The sequence below is a fragment of the Aotus nancymaae genome, unplaced genomic scaffold (genome assembly GCF_030222135.1).
Source record: "Aotus nancymaae isolate 86718 unplaced genomic scaffold, 86718_ANA_hifiasm-v0.15.2.pri h1tg000014l, whole genome shotgun sequence".
In the NCBI taxonomy this organism is placed as follows: Eukaryota; Metazoa; Chordata; class Mammalia; order Primates; family Aotidae; genus Aotus; species Aotus nancymaae.
Window position 1 is genome coordinate 118,060,917 of NW_026988425.1, and position 14,180 is coordinate 118,075,096.

The following is a 14,180-nucleotide window of genomic DNA, read 5'->3' on the forward strand; positions in this document are numbered from 1 at the left end:
CCATCCACGCGGGGCCATCCCCAAACTGACCTCCTCTGTGTCCCTATCCCTCGGAGGCCTGATCTCTGCCTGGGAATTAAAACACAAACTCCTGCAAATGTGAGGTCTAACTCCGCCATCACCGAGAGGCCAATAATGCCAGCTGTGGGAATCGCAGTGGGGACTGGTATGGAAAGGATGTTTCTGGGCACGGGGGTGACTGCCACTTGGAACCACAGGCAGAGGCAACAGCTGGTGTGTCTTCTCAAGCAGGGTGGGGGTGGCTCACGATCAATATTTACTTTACGAAGGGCCATCCAGAGGGTGAACTGCCCTGTCCGTCACCCTCAGCTTTCCTGGGGAAAGATGACTGTGGCCTGCTTAGCTCTGCCCCGCTGGGCTTTGCCTCTCAGTCCGAAGCAACTTTGATGTGTATGGGAAAAGTCCTGCACTGTGAAAGGAACCGTGGACAGATGGTCCACCCGAGCTCAGAGGTGGGGCCCGCTCCCTGTGTGCACCTCAGGACTTCCTGTCCCATTGGAATCTCCCAGTGAGTTGCTCCGTGGGAGGCACTCTCTGCTGCAGTGCTACTGGTGGGGAGGGGAGGGCTCTGTCAGCAGTATTATGTCGTTACTCGTGTCTGCGGGCTCTCCTGGGGGACACTTGAGAAACTTCCACAGAAATATTTCTCTTTGGCAACAACAGTCCGCTGTTTCCATGGTTTGACAATGCTAGCCAGCTCTAAAGTAGGCCAGCACGGGAGAGGCCAGCGCTGGGGACACAGGCTCCATGGCACACTCACGTCCAACCCCGGGCAAGTCAGGTACTCATTAGGTCTTCATTTCCTAATCTTCCAAATGGAACAACAGTGTGAGCCTCCATGACCTTCTGGTATTGTGAGAATGAAGGTTAAAGAACTGTGCAAATGTTTGAGTTCTTTTGGTGAATAATTGTGAAGTCCTTTGGAGGACACATTTCAGAAACAAATGAAATAAGAAACAAAGCTGATCTTAAACGTACTGACGTTCATTTTGCATAGGTCCAGTAACCTCTTCTTTGCTACTCTTAGCAGTCTACTAATTTAAAAACAGTCTGCTTGTCTGATACTGACAGAACATTTTAACCTATTTTTTAACAAGTAATAAATGTACATAGTTCAATATTCCATATGCATGAAGGGATACAGTCACTATCCTCTCCTCTGCCCCTGTTCCAGCCATCCGGAGTTCCTCTGTCTAGGTAGGGTGACCAACTGGTCCTGGGTTCTCTAGGACTTTCTGTTTCAGCGCTGAAATGTCCTCGTCCCGGGAAACTCCCCAATCACCAGCAGACTGGAATGGTTGGTCACTCTCTGCCTTACGCAACCCACAATGATGAGTTTGTCGTGTGTCCTTCTGAAGATATTTTGACAACAGCAATGTTAGTATTAAAAAAAAAATCCTCATAGGTAAAGAAATAAAAAAGTCTTTCTCATAAAAAAACTAATACATAAGGCTGGGCATGGTGGCTCACGCCTGTAATCCCAGCACTTTGGGAGGCTGAGGTAGGCAGATCACCTGAGGTCAGGAGTTCGAGACCAGCCTGGCCAACATAGCAAAACCCCGTCTCTATTAAAAATACAAAAATTAGCCAGACATGGTGGCGTGCGCCTGTAATCCCAGCTACTTGGGAGGCTGAGGCAGGAGAATCACTTGAACCTGGGAGGTGGAAGTTGCAGTGAGCCGAGATCACGCCACTGCACTCCAACTTCGGTGACAGAGCAAGACTCCATCTCAAAAAACAAAACAAAAACAAAATCAAAAAACTAATGCATGATACCAAGGAGACAGGGAACCCCCCAAAACATGGAGGCCCAAATCTTATCATCCAGCGTAGTTGTTTTTCCCATAATTTTCCTTATAATTGTAAATTCCAACTCCAGAATTGCTATCCCTCTGCGAAGAAAAACTCCCTGTCAGGCTTGAGAAAAAGACTCCTGTAAACGTTAACAATCTGTGGCCCCATTTCTGACAGCCATGGTTGACCATCGACTCCATTATCCCTTTGTTTATAATTTATTTTTGTGGAGTTAAAAAAAGCATTTGTGTGCTTGGGGTTTGGATTTCATAAACATGCTTATTTGGCAAGTTATCTTTTAGATTTCCCTGTGCAAATGTAGCTCATTTGGGAAAGCCCCATTTCAGAGAAAGCATAACACAGCCCTTATCACGTGTGAACTGAGAAAGACATCGGAAGGCCTTTTCCAGTCTAAAAATAGGCCTAGAACGAGGTGTATTTTAGCTTCGGGACTTCCGCAAACTTTCTGGCAAACTAGCACATTATTGTTTTATGAATAAGGCATTGATGTTCCTTTTAAGTGTTCTAGCTTCAGGCTATCTTACTTTCGTTCAAAAAAGGATGAATTATTTATAAAAAGAGACAAAAATATCACATGATAAATATCGTTTCTGACGGGGAGTAAAATGAGCTGCAGCTGGCTCTGTGTCAGCTCAGCAGGCTCTTTGCCTGCTCTCGGGAGAGCAGGCGGAGGATGGGCTCCATCCTCCTGTCCCTGGAGAGGGGCTGATGTCTGAGGTGCAGCGTATCTCCCTCCAGGAGGGAGGGAGAGACCTTTAATTCTCATTCTCTCACTTACCACTCATTCTTTCTCTCATCACGCATTTTGCCTCTCTTTCTCTTTTTCTGTCTCCCTCTCTCTGGCAAACTTGAGGAGGCAAAGTATGGACACCTTTTACAAACCCAGGTGTGGGCAAAGCTGGTTTTATGGAATTATTTGTATACACAAACTCCGTCAGCCTCAGTTTCTTCATCTGTAACAGGAGGTGAAAACTGTATTTTCTCCTTAGGCCTGGTGTAAAGTGCCTGACTGCTAAGCAAATGCTCAATAAATATAAGCTGTTATTCAAGCTTGCCTGCCTGCTCAGACACGGAGGGGCGGGGCGAGCGTGTGGGCTGAGGAAGGACAGGAGATCATAGCGGCAAGGGGCTGCATTACCTGAGGGTAGGGAGGTCAGGTGCGGTGACCAGCTCTTCCTGGTTTGTCTGGGACTAACCTGGTTTTGAAAACAGAGTCCTGCATCCTGGGAACTTTCCCAGACCCAGGCAAACCGGAGGATTGGCCGCTGTCCTGAGTTAAGTTAGGCTGAATTTTCCCTCGTCTGTTCTTCCTCTCATCTCAATTGAATGCTGAGTTCTAGCCCCAGGGCTCCAGCATGTGTGCACACAGGCAGAGGCAGCAGAGCCATATGATACATCCCGCATTGCTCTGTGTGACTGTGGCCACCCCGCCTGGCTGTGTTGTGGTACAGTATTGTAACAGAACTGCTAGGCCCAGGGTTTCCCCGCCTACTCTGCCTTCCCCTCAGTGGGGTTGTGCGGAGCTTCCCAGCAGGCCTAGGAAAGATGGGAGGAAATTGTGCAGACTTGACGAACAAGGGAAATCCAATTCCTTTTACTATATGGATGATAACAACTGTGTATAAAGGAGTCTATCTGAGAAGTGGATTTGACCATGACATTTCACTGGTATTTGGGGCCTGTGTTTTATACGAGTGCTTGCCGCCTGCACGCAGGAGGTTTCACTGGGGTTCCAGAGGGTTCTCCCACTACTCAGCTCTGCTCTTCCAAACGCAGTCTCTGATATTCCCAGCACTGTGGAGGGAGACGGGACAATGGGACTTTTTTTTTTGAGAGACAGAGTCTTGCTCTGTCACCCAGGCTGGAGTGCAGTGGCACAATCTCGGCTCACTGCATCTTCTGCCTCCTGGAGTCAAATGATTCTCCTGCTTCAGCTTCCCTAGTAGCTGAGACTACAGGTGTCAGCCACTATGCCCAGCTAACTTTTGTATTTTTTAGTAGAGGCGGGGTTTCACTATATGTTGGCCAGGCTGGTCTCAAACTCCTGGCCTTGGGTGATCTGCCCACCTCGGCCTCCCAAAATGCTGGGATTACAGGTGTGAGTCACTGCGCCGAGACGGGACATTTCTAATGGAGCAGTGCCTCACTGTCTTTGGAAAGAACCTCAGTCTTGATTAGAAGTTGGAAAGATGAGCTCAGGGTCTGTGCCTGGTGCTGGTGTGGCCTCAGACACTGTAGGACCCCACAGGCTTTCATTTCTTTTCCTGTCAACCACGGAGGCTACGACAGGGCACGGAGGGTTGCTGTGAGGTCTAATGAGATGCATGTGGGGCGAGGATGGCATATAGTGGGCACATAACACACATGAATTCCCACATCTGGACGTCTTTAACTGTGATTGTGGAATACACTCAGGACAGGTCCTCTACTCCTTCCGATCCTTTTCTCTTGGGTCTGCAAATTTTATTTTCTAGTGATTAGCTGGACAGTCAACATGTCTGCAAATCAGAATGGCTATGCTTAAAGCTAGAGGCCACATGCCAGATATTTGTTCCTTTCCTGAAGGTGGCCAGCCCATCACAGGAGCACAAAAATATCTGCTGCTGTGGGAAGAAGGCTTCCGGATGACAGGAGTGCTGCTGACGTTAGGAAGGAATAAAGATGGGCTGGAGCACTGTGTGGGGTTGCTTGCTGGGTTTCTGGTTGAGTCGTCTTGGACTTCCGCTTCACTCCTTTGCTGTGGACCCCCCTCAGGTAGATGGGTAGTCAGCAGCTTCTCCAAACTGGAGTAGAAATAAGTCCCCAAGGGCGGAGGGGGATCCTCGTACCAGGCCAGACCTTTCTTCTACTGCCTATGCAAATGTGCCCCTCTCAAGTACCTAAATTGACAAGCCTCTGTTTCCTCCTCTGCAAAATAGGGATGCTAATGCCTATTTCTCATAGGGTTGAAAAGTATGTGTGATTTTGCCTGTAAAGCTCAATGCATAGTGGACATTGTTGTCTGGAATTTTCTTACCCCTTTTCAGTCTATCCTTAAAGATTATTTTCACTACACTGTGTCGGCAGTGTGAGGTGCAGCTGGAAGAGAGTCTGCCTCTCACATTCTCCTTACACATGCTTTAAAGTTTGATCTCTGGCCATCTTTGTAAGCTCTTTGCTTGAGGGTATGTTAAAAACAAAGGTGAGTCATGTCATTATTCATTTTAGGAGATAAAATAGTTAAGATTAATATATGTACTGAATGTAAGAAAACTGAAAAATTAGTACATATTTATTACAGAGTCTAGAAAAGTCTAATACAGTAAAGACAATACAAATGCCCCATGATTCCATATCTAGGGATAAGTGCTATTAACATGTTAGTATATTTCTGGGGCTGGGCATGGTGGCTCATGCCTGTAATCCCTGCAGTTTGGGAGGCCGAGGTGGGTGGATCACTTGAGCCCAGGAATTCAAGACCAGCCTGGCCAACATGGCGAAACCCCATCTCTACTAAAAATACAAACAATTAGCTAGGTGTGGTGGTGTGCATCCATAATCTCAGCTACTTGGGAGGCTGAGGCATGAGGATGACTTGAACCCAGGAGGTGGAGGTTGCAATGAGCCAAGATCAGCCACTGCACTCCAGCCTGGGCGACAGAGAGAGAGAGACTTCATCTCATACACAACACAACACAACACAACACAACCATGTTGATACAGTTTTTTCCAATATATTTTCTTCGTGTCCTTCTGTTTTAGGTCAGCTGCTAGTCACAGAGAATGGAAAACGTCTGTCTTTCAGAGTTAGGTTACTTCACCGAGACCTATTTCCTTTGGGCTACATATGTAGAAAACAGCAAATAGGTGGGAGGTGTCCAAAGGGTGTTCCTGTTCTGAATTCCAGGAGGCTTAGACATTGTTAACTCAGGGAACAGTTTTGCTCCCCAGTTGTTTTCTCCTGGAAGTGTCCCAGGCAGGATGTCAGAAACTCCTTCCCTCAGATATTGGTGAACCTTGAAGGTTGGAAAAGTGATTTACAGTTAAACGTTTTCTGCCGTTTCCATGATCCCTCTTCACTGCTCTGATATTTTATTAATAATTAACATTTGCTGAGCACTTATCATTTTTTAGATATTTTGCTAAGCATGTTACAAGTATTAACTTACTTGGTTCTTGAAATACTCTCATGAGATAGATCCTCTTATTAGCCCTATTTTGCAGTTGAGGAAACTGAGGTATAAGGAGGTTTAAACAAGGTCACACAGTTAATAAGTGATGTACTAGAATTAAATGACTTGTATTTATTGTGCATATAAAAATATATATGTGCATATATGAATGTATATACAGTATATAGAAAATATGTGTAAGTATTTCTCTCCTACCTCGATGCCCATCTATCACCTCTCTCTCTATCATTTATCTCTAACCTCTATCTATCTCTCTCATCAATATCCACCTACCTTGGCTGGGCACTTTGGAAAGCCCACGCAGGTGGATCACTTGAGGTCAGGAGTTTGAGACCAGCCTGGTCAACATGGTGAAACCCTCTCTACTGAAAAACAAAAATTAGCCAGGATTGATGGTGCGTGTCTGTAGTTCCAGCTACTCGGAAGGTGATCTGAGGTGGGAGAATCGCTGGAACCTAGGAGGCAGAGGTCGCAGTGAGATCCGAGATCGCGCCACCGCACTCCAGCCTGGACAACAGAGTGAATGAGACCCTGTCTCAAAAAGAAGTCACTCTTTGAGCCATGGTCACAGCAGAGGCATCTACTGTCCAGCAGCTTAGGAAGGAGTGGTGATGGCAGGGCCTGAGAGACATCTGCTGGACAGTGCTGTTTCCTAACCAGATCCTGCCGGTCTGATTTTGGCTTTAGTTCTTCAAATCCAGACAGACTCAGCTCTCTGTTTCTTGCCTGTTGGAATGGGCGTTGCAGGCTATTCAATAGCCATGGCTTCCTCTTCCTCGTTCCTAACACAACCTTTTCTTTTTCTTTAATTTTCATGCAGAGTGCCCTAACCCTAGTTCCAAGGCAGGTCTCGTCCAATCAGGGCATGATCATCCCCTGGCAGGCTCTAACTCAAGATGGACCAATCAGACTGAGAGGAGGATTTATGTTCCACAGTTGGAAAAAATATTTTCCTCTCTTACCTGCTACATGTGAGCAAGAAAGCCTGCCACTCTGATTGCCACTGCAGCCATCCTTGTGGATCCTGTGACCAGGTGGCCACCCTTCTATGGCTGACGTCAATGCTGCGGGCAGCAGTGGAGTGATAGAAAGATCCAGGACCCTTGACATCATGCACATGGCTGAATCAACCAATCCTGAAACCTCCCCTCCCAGGTGCTTCCTTTACATGCAAGAAGAGATTTCATTTTTATTTTTATTTTTTTGTACAATGTGATTTTAAAAAACATTTTATTTAAACAATTTAAAAAATATTATGGGTATATCATATTCATGTATATATTCATGAGGTACATGTGATGTTCTGATCACATGTGTAATAATCACATCAGGGTAATTGGGGTGAAATTTTCTTTTTTATTTAAGTCAGTTCAAGTTGAGTTTTCTGTTTCTTATAGCAGAAAGTATCCTAATTGGTTTGCTTGTTTAGTTTGGTTTTGTTCACCCGAGCCTGTTTCTCTGAAGTCAGCGCTTCTTTTTTTTTGAGAGGTAAGGCGTCCAAGGCCAGCCTGGGTAACACAGCAAGACCCTGTCTCTACCAAAAAAATGAAAGATAGTTTTATGAAAAATAACTAATTTTCTAAGACAAAAATATTAGAGAGAAGCATGCCTTTCTTTAACATTTTTTTTTCAAATCTCTCTAATGTTTGGCTTAATAGAAAATAGATGGATTCTCATATCTGCTTTTGCATTCAATCTGTGGCAATTTGTTGTTTTGGTTGAAGAACATGAAGAAAATCCAGCCTCACCTAGAAAAGGCAGGAAAATCTTAGTAACCTTTTCAGGTAGTTGTGGACTTCTTCTTTGATAGTATACCAAAATTTGCAGGTAGTAGTTTCTTAAAGATTATTTGCAATGTGAAATATGAAACTATAGCAATGAGTATTTTATATTTTGTTTCCTCAGAATCTATTGGTCTGTCTTACACTTTGAGTGGATCATTTACTCAGCAATGATTTTGTAACACTGTGCATTGGACATTTGGAAAAATTTATGCAGATCTTTCAAATTTTGATATATTTCATTACCTAATATAAAAAACCCATACTTTTTAATATCACCACCAACATCATCAGAAACATTTTGAAGCACTGGGAAGCTGTCAAGCTCACAGCAAAAAACATCCTAACTGACAAGTTTTCTTAAAAATTCTAATTTTCACCTGAAGGCTTGTATTTTATCATTGGCTACAATACTGTCAGTTGGTGTCCTTGAAGTGACAGCCTCATTTTGGTTATTTTTGAGAAAATGCCTGCCAAAGACCAAGTGTGAGGTTTGTCAGTCACTCTCTCGATTAAAAATGGTGTTCCATGAAAAAAGTGGCCAGTTCAGTTTGCAACTCTAGGAATTATAAACATGCTTTTTCTTGAGTCAGTCATTGTGCGTAAGGGTTCAGCAGAAGTGATTTATTCCTGTTTCCCATTTCATCATATATAATATTCAAATGTTCTCAAGGGCCAAGGTTTAATGATTTCATGGCTACCTCAAGGCATTCTAAAGAGAAACTGATTCTTTTTTTTTTTCTATAGTGTATAGTTGTGAAGAATACAATTACTATGAATATTATTCACCTCGATTTGTGCTAAGGCACCATCAGATTTCCTCAGTGTTGCTTTTGCACTGTTAGTGCAAATGTCAACATAGTGAAAAAGACACATAACATCTTATTATCATTATGGAATTAGTTTTCACTTCGAAGATTCCCTGAAAGGGTCTCAGAGACCCCAGGAGTTCACACATCCCACTGTTAGAACTTCTGCTTCAGCTTACAGTCGATTCTGGAAGCAACACCACATGCTTCCAATAAACTCCCCTTCTCCGAAGTCAACCAGAGTTGGTTTTGTTGCCTGTTTATCATGTTAAAAATGTCATCGTTTATGGTTATTTGAATCAAAATGTTTTTAAGGAACTCTAATTAAGGGCAATTTTTAAGTAAGCAAATAATTAGAAGGAAAGAGTCTAAAGTTTCACTTTATGAAAAAAATCTAACATTAATGCTCTCTACATTCCTGATGTTAACATTAAACAATCAAGCATTGTTTAATGACTGACGTAGACCATCAGTCCATGAACTGTGGCAAAATAAGGAAAGCAGCACTAATGTTTTCTCTCTTCTATAAATGCTCCCAGTGGCCTTGAGCTAGGTACTATTGTCTCTATTTCAGATATTGAAAACCTGGTATTCAGTGGTTAAATGCCTGGCCAAGGCCACTCAGTGTTCAACCTTTTATTCTGCTAAGAGGCTCAAAGCCCAGGACCTCTTTGCTGTATCGTGCAGGAATTTCTGATAAGTACAAAAACAAGAGGCTGTGATGGATGAGGTTTATGCCTTAGAGAACAGTGCTCCAAAATCACGGATTCAGAGGTGGTTCTTTAAAAATTTTCTTTTATATATTCTATCGTACTGATATAATGATGCTGACTCTCTACTAATGCAAAAATTTAACATACCAAAAGGTGGTATTTCAGAGTTAGAAGAGACTTAAATCATGTGATCTATCCATATCTCTTATCAATGGGGCATCTTGCATATTTAACATGCATTTCAAATAGTACCTCCTGGATGATGACTTCTAGTAATTTGATTTTTGTCCATCCCCCCAAATCAAAATGTATTGCACTGTATGTGGCAGGCAGCCTCTGGGATGGCCCCAGTGATCCCTGCTTCCTGATACACCATTGTGTAATTCCTTCTCCTTGAGTGTGGATGAAACCTGTGACTTGCTTCTAACCAATAGACTATGACAAAGGTGTGAGAATGTCACTTTTGTGAGGAGGTTTCTTAAGGCAGTGACTTCCATCTTCCTAGGTGACTCTTTCTATTACTATCTTGACTTGCATAGTTTGATGAAGCCAGTTGCTATGTTGGAAGGGCCCTATGCCAAGGAACCGAGGGCAGCCTCTGGCCAACTGCCCCAGGGGAACTGAGGCTCCAGTCAAACACCCAGAGCAGGGCTGAATCTGGCCAAAAAATGCTGATTGAGCTTGGACACAGATCCTTCCCTAGTTGAGCCTTCAGAGGAGACCCCAGCCCCAGATTGCACCTTTGGGAGAGGCCCTGAAGCGGAGGACCCAGGTAACGTATGGTCAGCTTCCTGACCCACAGACTGTGAGACGGTAAATGCACGTTCTTTTAAGCTGCTAGGTTTTAGGGCAATTTGTTATGCTGCAATAGACAATCAATACACTGTACTATATTTGTCTCTTTCTCCAGCAGGACTAGAAGTGGACGGTTTAAGGTCCCTGGGTCCTTGTCATGTGTGTTTAGCTGTTTACCCACCACTGACAAACTTCCTGCCAGGACCCATCTGTAGTGTAAAAGGGGAAGCCTGAATCCCTGGGAATGGCTCCTGGTGCTTTGGGAAGGGGCTCTGCGCCACGCCCCCATTAAGGAAGTACTAACTGCCACGGTCACCGCTGGTGCAGGCGCTGTGCTGCACATTTCACGTGTTTTACTTAGGTCGGGCCTCCTGCTAGAACTTCCTTAATTGTCTTACCCCACCTAAGCATCATTTAGCTTATAAACCAGAGGCAGCAAGCCAATTGCCCACTGAGAAAACCTCAGCCAGGCAGCGGGGCATTAACCCCACCTGGTGTCCCACAGCAAAGGTCTGAATGCAGATTCACATCCCAATCCGGTTCATAAGCAGAGGCGCGTGAAATAAGAAATTCCTTTTGAGAAAGAGGGAAATTAGGGGAGATACTGAAATTTTGCGTTGCATAGGACATCGGGCAACCACTCCACTGGTGATTTCAGTGTCTGATGTGCAAAATAGGGGTCTACCTCCAGGTCCCACAGCTTTGATTCTTAGTCTGACACAATCTGGGTTGCTGTGAGCTGGCTCTTTGGGTGCTAAATCAACTGTCCAATGAGGATCACAGAATACCTGTCTTCAAAGGGGGTTGTAGAATTAAATGAAATAAGTAAAACACGTGAAATGTGCAGCACAGCTCCTGCACTAGCGTGACCGTGGCAGTTAGTACTTCTCCACCGGGTCTCAAGTCCCGAGGAACTGGGGTCGCGGGCGGGCAGAGCACAACTGGGACCTGGGCCGGGTGGCCTGCCCTGCCCACGTGGGGCCGCGGCCCGTCGAATGACTCCTTGCAACGTGTTGGTGGTGGCGGCGGCGGTGGCGCGGGCTCTTCCGGGCGCCGCAGCTTCCTGCCAAGCACCGCGCAGCCGCCTGCGCCGCAGGATCCCCCGGTGCAGGCCTCGGCGCTGGTACGGATTCCGGGATTCAGCCGCGCGCGCCCTGCCCGGCCCTGCGCCGTCCTCACCGCACGATGCGCGCGCTGCCGCCGCCCGCGCCGCTCCTGCCGCTGCTGCTGCTGCTCGCGCTCCTGGTCGCTCCCGCCACCCGCGGCAGCAGAGCCGAGTCCGTGTCCGCGTCGCAGCCCGAACCCGAGCGCGAGTCGCGGCCGCCGCCCGGCCCGGGCCCCGGGAACGCCACCCGGACCGGGTCTGGGGCGGCGGGCGGCGGCGGCAGCTCCAACAGCAGCGGCAACGCCTTGGTGACCCGCATTTCCACCCTCCTCCGCGACCTACCCACCCTCAAGGCGGCCGTGATCGTGGCGTTCGCCTTCACCACCCTCCTCATCGCCTGCCTGCTGCTGCGCGTCTTCAGGTGGGCCCTTCCGCCCTGTTCCTTTCCCCGCCGGCCCACGGGACGCCATCGCCAACCTGCTGCACCGCGCGCCCGCCCCACCTGCACGCACAGGTGCCCTGGGCCAGCCGCGCGCCTCCTGCCCTGCCCGGGACGGTGGGTGGGGGGCCGGGGTGCGCTCGTCTGGATTTTCCTGGTACATGTTTTAGGAATTTTCTTTCTTCTCTTTAACGATATGTATATATTATAACTATTTGGTTCCGTTTGTTGACTTTCTGCTAATGCTAAACACTAACAATAGCGCTCTGAATTCTGACAGCGTTTCCCAGAATTTATTTTTATAGTCATTTCACATTTTATAACCACTTCCCAAATTCAGAGAGGCAAATGGCCCATCCAAGTAAACTCGGTGGTGGAGGTAGGACTTGAACCCAGGCCTGTCTAACTTCAATCTTGCTACTCCTTCTCCCTTCTACCATCTGGAGCTCTCTCACACCCCCCCTACTTTTTCTTTCTTTCTTTCTTTTTCTTCTTTCTTTCTTCCTCCTCCTCTTTTTTTCTTCTTTTTGCTACTGAAAGAAGCAGTTTCTAGCGCTGGAGTGGGAGAATGCCTCCCAGATTATGCTAGAGGGGTGCTTTGCACCAGGGATTGGAGCTGGGCTTCAGGATGCTTGGTGACTCTTGGTGGCCTCCCTAACTTTCTATTAGTGGGAGACGAAGACAGCTTTCCTAGGCTGTTGCCAAAGTTGCACGGATGAACATTCACAGGGCATGAGGGATCTCGGAGAGGCTTTTGGGTTGCTCACACTCAGGGATAAAGTGTCCGGTAAATCAGGAACGATGTCGCAGGTCTTTGAGCCCCGTCCATCCTGATGGACAAGGCTACGAGGGATGCGGGGACATTTCCTTTCATGCCTGGGAAATTCTGTTTTTGCAGGAAATGAACCAAACCTGTCCTATTACTGAGGCCCACCCGCCTGGAAATCAGGGTGTGTGTGTGTCGGCTGTTCCCTGCTCCCTCCCTCTGCTTCCAAGCCTACACGCTGTGCTTTGGTGTTTGATCAGCTGTGGAAGGTTGGGCTTCGGGGCTGGCCCTCCTGGGTAGCATTTTCAGTGCAGGAGCAGAAACCAGACCAGGAAAAGGCAGAGTTGGGAGCCATCTATCTGTTGAGCTTGGCTGTCAGTTCTATGGGACTTTGGGTCCAGGTGTTTCCTTCTATGTCTGTAGGGTTAGATGCCAGTGGTCTGAGAAAATGGAGACAGGGGAAGTATGGTCCCACGCTCACTCCACCATTCCCCACCTTGTCTCAGGCCGCATCGTTCCTCACTCTGCTGGTTTCCTTGAAGTTCTCTGGGTTGAAATGCTCCCATCTTCTTCCCATTCTTCCCACTGCCCTCAATTCTCTGTTTACAAACTCTAGCTAGCAGCTCCTTGTGGCCATGGCAATACCTGGGTATGGCATTCGGGGCCCTTGCAAGCTGGCCCCAATCTACAATGCAGTCATCAACCAGCACTTCTGAGCCTCATCCCTTGTCGCTTGCTCCTTTTCTTAGGCTCTGTGGTTTCCCTCTTCTAGCCTAATTCTTGCTCCTATATTCTATGACTGCATGCAGCCACCAAGGCCCAGCTCCCATCCTCCTTCCTCTGTACAGTTTTCCTGGACATTTGAATGAGGCTGTCACTGTCTTCATCCCTAATCTGTGCATCCTTCAGCACAACCATGCCATGCTGGCTTGCTGCATTGAGTGCCCAGCTTCTGCACTCAGCAGAGAGCCCTCAAGTTTGGGAAATCCGGTTCATCTTCGTGTCTCCATGCCTGATACGGGCCTGCCATTAAGCAGAGGTGCCATTGTCATTTGCTGACTTCCTGATTGCTTGAGTTGGAGTGAAGGTTAATGCCGAGAGTAACTCTGAGTCTAGAGGTTTGAAACATTTAGTCAAAAATAGGCCATGGACTCCACAAGGCTGTGTATGTTTTTAGAAGGTATTTGAACTATTTTGCTAGTCTGCTGTTTATTACCCAGGAGTACGGGAGAAAAGAAGGCAGCATGCACCCAGATGTGACGGGTGTGAGCCTTGTGTTTGACTGGGTAAGCCAGCACTCTGGCCTGAAAAGATGGGTCTTTAGTAGCTTGGGTGTGGTGTGTTGAAAGAAGTTTACGACCTCATTGGAGAAGCCGGTTATGGACACAATCTGCCGCTCTTCCCAGGAAGGCAGTCTTGTTAGGGTGAGTTTTCAGGTGGACAGCTGCCACTCCGAATTCTGATATAGAGGGACCATTGTAACATTTTACAGCTTGTAAGGGCCCTGACGGTTCACAGTCCCCATGTGCCTCTTTGCAGATGTGAAAGTTGCATCCCAGAGAGTGGAATAAGTCATTGCTAGATTCTAGAACGCTGCAAGTCTGTGTGACCAAGGCAGGGCCAGCACCTCATCTGTGCTATTCGGTTGTCTGTACTGTGGCCTTTCCCTTCTCCCATGCTCCTCTGTAGCCTTGGTTCATCAACTGACAAAATGCCTGCTGTGCGGGCTGAGGTCCTCCTTACTTTCTCCCTCTGCAGCTCCTT

The 14,180-nt window shown here is 46.9% G+C and overlaps 1 protein-coding gene across 2 annotated transcripts in view; it reads left to right on the forward strand.

Moving 5' to 3' along the window:
• Nucleotides 1–11,174: 11,174 nt before the first annotated feature.
• The window catches only part of FAM174B (family with sequence similarity 174 member B), a 57,127-nt gene continuing 54,121 nt past the window's right edge, over nt 11,175–14,180 (forward strand). The window contains exon 1 of one of the 2 annotated variants that reach the window (XM_012438734.2): nt 11,175–11,632. In XM_012438734.2, the coding sequence (XP_012294157.1) occupies nt 11,292–11,632 (341 nt within the window). In that variant the 5' untranslated portion in view covers nt 11,175–11,291. The remainder of the gene's footprint in view (nt 11,633–14,180) is intronic. The other variant, XR_010342640.1, reaches the window with a different exon arrangement.